This window comes from Quercus lobata, chromosome 4 (genome assembly GCF_001633185.2).
Source record: "Quercus lobata isolate SW786 chromosome 4, ValleyOak3.0 Primary Assembly, whole genome shotgun sequence".
Taxonomy (NCBI): domain Eukaryota; kingdom Viridiplantae; phylum Streptophyta; class Magnoliopsida; order Fagales; family Fagaceae; genus Quercus; species Quercus lobata.
Genome location: NC_044907.1, coordinates 20,200,411 through 20,209,560, shown reverse-complemented (window position 1 = coordinate 20,209,560; position 9,150 = coordinate 20,200,411). Strand labels below are relative to the sequence as shown.

The window sequence follows — 9,150 nt, the reverse complement described above, 5'->3', positions numbered from 1 at the left end:
CCCACGGTTGCATCCACCAACTGGTCTATCTTTGGCATAGGAAATGGATCCTTGGGACAAGCCTTATTGAGATCCGTGAAGTCTACACATACCCGCCACTTTCTAGTCTTCTTTTTTACCACCACCGTATTGGCTAACCATTGAGGATAGAAAACCTCTTTGATAGCCCCAGCCTGCTTTAGCTTGGCCACCTCACTCTTGACAGCCTCGACATGTTCTTTTGAAGGTCGTCGAGGTGGCAGCCTTTTGGGAACAATGGAAGGATTCACGTTTAGCCGATGACAAATAAAACTCGGATCCATGCCTGGGGCCTCGTAGGGACTCCATGCAAACACATCTATGTTTGCCCTAAGGAATTCCGGCAATATTTTTTTTTCTTGCAAAGGCAATTTGGCCCCTACCTGGAAGAACTTTTCCGGGTCATCTGCAATAACTATTCTCTCCAGCTCTTCACATTTTACCTCGTTGGCTGGCACTCCGGAGGTAACTCTGTGTGTTTTAACTGCTATAACCTGTTGTCGGTAGTAGCCGAGGCCTCTGCTTTTGGCCGATGTTGTATAGCCACTACCAAGCATTGCCGAGCTGCAATCTGGTTTCCTACTATCTCCGCCACCTTGCCACCGGATGGGTACTTCACTTTTTGGTGGAGAGTGGATGATACTGCTTCCAAGGCGTGAAGCCAAGGTCTGCCCATGATCGTCGTGTGTGGCGAGAAAACATCTACCACAATGAAGTCCACCTCCACCACATCCACCCCGGCTTGCACAGGTAGTCAGATTAGCCCTTTCGGAGCTACCATCCGACCTTCAAAACTCACTAGGGGGGAGTTGTATGGTGTTAAATCCTCCTGCTTCATGCCCAGCCCCTTATATAAGTCTGGGTACATTACATTAGCCGTACTACCTTGATCTACCATCACTCTTTTAACGTCGTACCCACTAATTCTCAATGTGACCACCAGGGCATAGTCATGGGGCTGTATAGTTCCAATCTTATCATCATCTGAAAAGCCTAGAACCAAGGGGACGTCCACCCTGGCTCTCTTTGGTGCCTGGCAATCATCCTCGGCCAGGGGCCGACACACCGACAGTACCCTGGAAGGACAAGATCCAGTCCTCCCCGGGGCAGCAAAAATAACATTTATCATTCCAAGAGGGAGCCTTGAAGAAGCGTCCCCACGTATCTCTGGGCCTGTTTGGCTTGCCCTACCGCTAGAGTGATGCAAGGATTGCTTCAATCTCCCTTCTCGGATCAGCTGTTCCAAATGATCCCACAGATTTCTGCAATCCTCCGTCGTGTGCCCATGATCTTGATGGTAGTGCTAATACAAGTTCGGGTTGCATTTTCTGGGCTCGCCTGCCATCTTATTCGGCCACTTGGAAAAGGGCTCATTCTTTATTTTCTGCAGAACCTGCTGCATCGACTCTCGAAACATTGCGTTGACCGTTTGGGTATCTGCAGATCCTGATTGTCCGACGAAGTCTCTCCGAGGTCGGTTATTGTTGTAACGGTCTGACCTGAAATCCCTCATCTCCTGAGGGACTACTTTAGCTTTTCCTTTTCCTTGAAGTTGATCCTCCTCAACTCTTCTATACTTATCAATTCTATCCATCAACTGGTGTACGCTGGTTACTGGTTTACGAGTTAGGGATTTCCTTAAGTCATGATCAGTTGGGAGGCCAACTTTGAAAGTACTTATGGCCACGTCGTCATTCTTTCCTTTTATCTCGTTGAACATTTCCCAATATCTGTCCAAATAAACTTTAAGAGTTTCACCCTCTCGCATAGTCATAGACAACAGGGATTCCAGAGACCGAGGCACCCTACTGCAAGTGATAAAGCGAGCGCCAAAAGCTTGAGTAAGGGTTTTGAAAGACCCAATAGAATTGGCCTTTAACCCATTGAACCACCTAATCGCCGCCGGATCCAAACTCGATGGAAAAACCTTACACATCAAGGCTTCGTCTCTGGAATAAATAGCCATTTTCTGGCGAAAATGGCTAACATGCTCCACTGGGTCTGACCGCCCATCGTACAGAGCGAATGTAGGCTGGGAGAACCGCCGAGGAAGAGCTGCATCTTCTATGTTCCTCGCAAAAGGTGATTTGGAAACCTGGCTCAGCGCTTTGTTCATGGCACTATTACCCAAGCCCCTACTAGGCGAGCTTTTGTGCCTGCGCCGATGGCCGCGTTCCTCTTCATAAGATAAAGTCTCACTAGGTGGAGTCCGTGACCTCCACCGGTAACTGGCTCCATCCGTCTCCTCGGACGATGGTTCGGAATCGGGTGGGGAACGTTCATGTCGTGCATGGCGCAACTCCCTCTTTAACACGTCAATCTCGCGCTGAAGGTCCCTATCATTCTTTAAGTGGGAAACATGGCTCTTCCCTCAAGAATGACTCTTGGAGGTATGAGTTGTGTGTACACTCCCCTCCCGGCCTTCCCTCCGCTCAGGATCCCGATGGGGATCACCATGCTGGGAGCCCCTTGACTCCGCTTGGCTTGGGTTACCCTCTAGTAGACGTGGGCTTGTTTCCTCCATTATGAACGTTGCACCAAATTTCTCTCAGGTTAACTCAAGTCCTCCCCACAGACGGCGCCAATTGTATGGACTCGATTTGCAACAACCCCAAACGAGTATTGGGTTTGTACGTAAATGGCCCAAACAATGTAATTTGTAGAGCATGGGTATGTAAGGGCTAGATTAACTCTTCAAGAGAAAAACAAACTAGGTCCGTATGAGTGTCTTTTTGAGCAAGAGATGTTCTAAGTTTTCTTTCTCTTTTGGTCTTTTTTTTTTGGTCTCCCCTCCCTCGTAAGTTATTCTTTCAAGTTATATACTGTCCCCGTCGTTCCATCTTCACCGCACACATGTAGGTTGGGTTCGGGGGATTTCTTTCTGTCCCATCTAGCGCCTCCTGGAACCTCCTATGGGTAGCTGTAAGGCTGCTTCATTACTGTTCAGGTATCATCTCCACATTAATGCGGCCAGAGAGGTGGTTGAAAGGCAATTAATGCGGTGGCAGCTGTCGTTATAGATATTTGTATGCCTTTTCTTTCTTACCCTTGGTCTCTTATCCCATCTTCAATGGTAACATAGTTCCGAGGTTTGATTGTAACAAGACGGCGTCCTGATCGTCCTTGGACGCATACTGCCGAGGAGTATGGTGTCCTCGAACGAATACGGAACTATACTTTCATGATGTCGACTACCCCCCCTCTGTGGTTATCCTTACGACCTGACCTGGGCCTCCTCAGACGAATTGGCATCCTCGGATGGGCCACAGGCCCAATTATCTTGACCTTAATGGGTTTGTTGATTGACTGGTCCCCGCAAGAGGTAATTAAACAATCGCACTAGTTTCAACACATATCTCAATTTGTGACTTTTAGCTCGCCTCTATAAATAATTCTTTCTAATGGAAGCAAAATTCCTCCCAACTCCCACCATAAATTCAACATAGTTAGGTGTGGCCTTGAAATTTGAAGTTTAAACAAAAAGTATTGAATCCAAAGTAAAAGTATTTCTCCTTTTTTTTTCCCCAGGATATCTTAAGAAAACACCTCTTCTATTGACACGCATTTGTTCACACTTTAATGATTTAAATATTTGTAAATGTGTGATTGGATCATATCACTTATACACAAGCCCACCACTAATATTAACTAAAAAAGAAAATCTATTTTTCCCTTGTCATGTATCTAAATTATGCCAAAGTGTGTGGGTTGTAGACTTTTTGCTTAAGAAAATCTTAATCATTTTAAAGCATAGATTATTATTATTATTATTATATGTAACCAAAGTGCAAGTCCCTTCGAAAATTAGTAACTTTGTGTGGATACTCCTACATGACAGTTTGCCAACCTTCCTTACCCTTAGGAACAGGGGAATCCCTGTCTCAGGTGCTTGCCCTTTCTGTGGTGAATAAGAAGAATCCACTTCCCATCTCCTTTTATTCTGCCCTTTTGCCAGAGCTACTTGGCATGGTACATCTTTGGCAGTGCACACATCAGATTTTATGAACTGTTCCATACAACAATGGCTTGGGAGGTTGTTGCATATTCATAAAGCTCTACAACCAGAGAGCATATCTTATCTACAAGGGATTTTCACAACACTTTGGACCATATGGACTCACAAAAACCTTGTTGTTCATGAAGGGAAGAACCCAAACCCTCTAGAAGTTGTACTAACTGCTCAGTCTCTTGTTTGTAGGTACAAAGAAGCCTTCTCTAGCTGCAGTACAACATTTCTTAGAAGGTCAGATCAGAAAGGAGAAAACAAGCTTCCTCAGAATCTATGGCAACTCATAATTAAGTTAGCTGGAGCAAGAGCCAAGAAATTACATCGTTCTGGTTTTGCCTATGAAGCTAGGAATCTACCTGGGGATGTCATTCTGCAGAGAACATCTAGCTGTACAGAGAAACAACCTGCACTCACAATCCAGGAAGCAATGCTTGAAGCTGTGATTAAGGCTAGGGACTTGGGATACTATTTTCTTTTGCTGCTCAGTGATAGTAGGAGATCAGTTCTTGTTTCCAACAGACAGTGTACTCCCACTTGGCAATAGAAAGTTTTGTTGGCAAGTGAAACCTTAATTCACTCTGACTTAGTTTTCCATGCTGTGTATGTCCCACCAGTTGTTCTTAGTAATGTAAGCTCCTTAGCCAAGTTGGCAACTGAAATGCCAATTAATCACTGTATGGTCTAACTTTTTTGTAAGCTTCTGGTGTTTTATCAAAAAAAAAAGTGGAAACAATATTAATGAGTGGATGACTAATGTTACAACTCCATGCCTACCCAAAGTTGAAGCTCCCATGCAAGAACTGTATGCTTACTATCCTTAAAGATTGCAATGTTAGGTTCTAAAGATTTAGGATTAAATGTTTAGAGTCCTAATTTGTATATGTTGGCAAACTAAGAATAAAAACATGTCTACAATAAGTGTTAGACATTGCTCAAAATGTTTCAAGTCAAATATCAACAATATTCAAGTTATAGGAAAAAAGAATTAAATTTCAATGAAGCTCGATCGATCAAAGATCAGGCCTGACCAATCGAAAATCACAAAAAAATAATTTCTATAGAATTTAAATCAGGCCTAAGCCCATGAAAACGTTTAGGGTTTCAATCCAACATTTCTAATTATAAAAGAAAAACCCTAACTATGTTTTAAAGACTCTTGAAAGACTTGTGAGTTACTCCCGTGAGATTTAAGAGGTTCTGTACCTTCTAATTCTACAAGTGTCTACCGGAACAAGATCTACAATCAAATACTGGTGGAATCTAGTTGCTGCAAGTTCAACAAGTGGTGATCTAAAACCTTTGAGTGGGATCTCAAAGTCATAAACGTGGGAGCTTGTGTGCTGCAAATCCAAGAGAGAAAGAGTTCATAGATTCAGAGCTTGCGCGTGGTCTGTCAGTAAGTAACTACTAGAGGTAGCAATAGATTTAGGGTTAAATCTTATTGTAAAAACTTCAATTCTCTATTAGTGGATTTGTTTACCTTAAGGATAGTTAGGTCAAATCCTACTCAGGTTTTTATCTTGAAAAGGTTTGTTTCATTAGTTTTCGTGGGTGATCATATCTGTGTTATTTACTTTTCCACTGTTTGCATGATATGATCTTTCACTATTTAACTTGGATCTCATAATTAACCTAAGTAAACACTTGCTTAATATATTAGGTTAAACAATCTGTTTGAAATGGTCTAAACAAACAAACATGCAAGATTCTAGCATTGTTATGCAAAGTGGAAGGAGAGAAAGCAAAATTAGAACTCAAGAAGGTTGTGTTTTTGAACACTCAAGACAAGGGAAATGAAGAGAGGGAGGGGTACTTCTCATAATTATAAATTTCCTCTAGTCCCATACGTCAATAAAATTAGATCTGGCGTCAAAACGAATCAAAGGCATGGGAGAGACAGAACTAAGGAGAATGAAGGCATCGATATCAAGCAATTGGGCAAACAAGCAGCATGTAAAACTTATTTTGAAAAGAATAAATACGTAGAAGCTTACATAAAAAAACTAAGATTCATAACACATAAGCCAAATTTTTTGCATGCGCACCTCAGTATTAATAATATGCATGTTGTGCTTTATTTATTTTCCTTTGCCTTCTGTTAGTTTTAACTCCTAATACATTTCTCATGTTTAATGTTGGATATATGTGGGTTTCAGCCAATAGTTTTTGGTGTTGTACGTGACATTGCTTTGGTAAAAGGCTTCCAACTTGCACATGAGTCCATGAACATTAATAAATGAATAAATAAATAACATTGTTATTAAAATTTACACAAAAATGGTGTCATATATGTACTTAATTGTGGCAGTAGTTAACAGAAGGAATGTACTGATCACATTTGTAAACATGGGGAACAGATTGATAATATTAAAATTTTAAGTACCAAATTAAATTAACCACTCAGGACAATTTTGAAGGACTAAATTGTATTTTAACAAAAAAAAAATGTGGGGCATTAATTAATTACTTCAGCTGAATTAGAAATAGAGACATGTGGAATTTTCATTCTCAACCAAAAGAATATGTGGTGTCCTGATGTTAGCGTATTGTCAGGGTTGGAATCAAGGAATGGTTAAGATTCTCCATGGAAATTGTAAAGGCAGCAGATGCAGAGCAGGGTGCAGTGCAGAAGACAAAGGCTCGTGAGCTACATAAACGACACGTAGTTCAGTAGCACGGTTGTAAAACTACCTATAGCTTAGTGTCAGTTATTACGAGCTGAGTTAGTTATGGTTAACGGACACGTGTACAGTCAAGATTAGATCATCTATTAGTTTGTTAATCCTGCTGAAATTATGCAGGTTAGTTAGGATAGATTAGCTATAACAGAGTATATATGTATTGGGATGTTGTAATGTATTGATTAGTGTGATAATACAAATCTCAATTCTTTTGGATTCTCTCAATTCTCTCTAAGAATGAAGGTTTTCTTTCATGGGATCAGAGCCGTCAATGGCATCCTCTGCAAGTTCAACTTCCTCTGCTTCGAGTTCAAGCACAAGTATACACTCTTCAATTTCTACTCATGGAGTTAATCCTTCGTTGCTGCTTCTGTCTAACATGGCGCGTATGATGACAGTAAAGCTTGATTACAACAACTATTTGGTTTGGAGACACCAAATTGAGGTGATTTTGGAAGCTTACTCAATTATCAACTTCATTGAAGACAATCTTGAAGCTCCAAATCCTCTTCTCAAGGATAGCTCAGGGAATTATACCACTGAAGCTAATTCAGAGTATATTCAATGGAGGAATTGTGGACAGGCACTATTCACTTTCATCAATTCTACTCTCTCTCCATCAATCTTGGCTCTCACAGTAGGTTAGAAATCTGGTAGAGGAGTCTGGAAGATCTTGGAGAAACGTTTCGCTTCTGTTTCTCGATCTCACATTCTTAGCTTAAGGAATGAATTGATGAGCCTTAAGAAAGGTTAAGAGAGCATGAACTCTTTCTTTCAAAGAATCAAAGAAATTCATGATAAGCTTGGTGCAGTGGCAGTTTGTTTTGATGAGGAAGAGCTTATTCATTTAGCTCTTTAAGCTTTGCCACCAGAATATGATGCATTTTGCTCTGCTATACGAAGTAGAAGTGATGTGGTTACACTTGAAGAGATGAATACTCTACTCAATGCTGAAGAAATATCCATCAAGAAAAGGTCTGATCTTTGAGATTCATCTTCTTTTGCTATGGCAGTTAATCAGTTCAATAATCAATCTTTCAATAGAGGAAGGGCAAAGAATTCCAACAATTATGGTCGTGGCAATGGAAGAGGTAATAGCAATGGTCAATTCTCTGGTGGTCAATCTAATTAGTTTACTACTGGTCAGTCTCAATTCTTTGGCCAATCCTACAATGATCAAGGTCAGTTCTCCCCTTCCCAGCCACAATCCAAGTCTAATTTTCCACAAGGTTAGAGGCTAGTGTGTCAGATCTGTGGTAAGAATGGCCATACTGCTCTGGATTGCTATCATAGGATGAACTTTGCCTATCAAGGGAGACATCCCCCAGCTAAGCTTGCTTCAATGGATGCACATTTAGGTCCTCCTTCAAGCCAGAATTGGCTTACTGACATAGGTGCTTCTAATCATATTACACCAGACTTGGCTCAACTCTCTTTACATCAACAACCTAAAACTTGTGAGACTGTTGCAGTAGGCAAGAATTACCTGTTACTCATATTGGGAATGGTAAGCTTCTTACTCCTTTACATAATTTCAACCTTAATAACATCCTTAGAGCAACCGCATCAGTCCGTGCAAATTTCTTGTCTATTTTGCAAAAAAAAAAAAACTACTTTTTCTATTGTACACACCCATTTTTATAAAACATCCACATCAGTTTGTCTATTCGATCATCTATTTTATTTAAACAATCATTTTCCTCACTTTTTATTATTATTTTATCTCAAACTCTCTCTCTCCACTCACGAGACTCTCTTCATTCCCACTGAAACTCTTCTCTCTAAAACTCCTCTCCATCACGGTCACTCGCCGATCCAAGCACTGAGACTCACCAATCCAAGCGCCAATACTTACCAATCCACAAGCGCTGATCCAAGCACCGATACTTGCTAATACGCAAGTGCCGATCCATTCTCTCTGTGTCTGTTGGTGTGTCCGTGTGTGGGTGTATTTGATTTTGTGGTGTCTGTGGTTGATTTTGTTGTTGATTTTTAATTTTTGTGGTTGAATTTTTATTTTGTGTCTGTGGGAGTGTGTGTATTAGAGGAAGAAGAAGATGATGAGGGAGAGAAGATGCGTTAGTTTTGTAGATGGAAAAGATAGAGAAAAAAAGGAGTGAAATTAGAAATTATTAAAATATTAGTATGCAAATGTTACAGTTACCGTGAATATATGCACGGTTACTGTAGCACTTTTGCATTTATGCACAATTTTACACCCACTGATATGTGTGTGTTTTTGGTTGATATGTATAAAATGAACTACTTTTTTGTATTTTGCAAGATTTTGCAACCACTAATGTGGTTGCTCTTAGGGTACCACAGGTTGCTTCAAATGTACTTTCAGTGTATAAGCTTTGTTTGCAAAATAATGCCTTACACAAATACATCAGATCTTTAAACCAAGCTAGAAATATGATTGCTGAATTAACGAAAATAGTA

General features: G+C 40.8%; 1 protein-coding gene across 1 annotated transcript; it reads right to left on the bottom strand.

Annotated features, from left to right (window-relative positions):
- Positions 1-1,321: 1,321 nt before the first annotated feature.
- Positions 1,322-2,134, bottom strand: LOC115984787. The gene has a single exon (XM_031107793.1). The coding sequence runs from the start codon at positions 2,132-2,134 to the stop codon at positions 1,322-1,324; it is 813 nt and encodes a 270-aa protein (XP_030963653.1).
- Positions 2,135-9,150: the final 7,016 nt, after the last annotated feature.

Coding starts and splice junctions, on each gene's coding strand:
- LOC115984787 (XM_031107793.1), bottom strand. CDS start 2,134: ATGAACAAAGCGCTGAGCCAGGTTTCCAAATCACCTTTTGCGAGGAAC.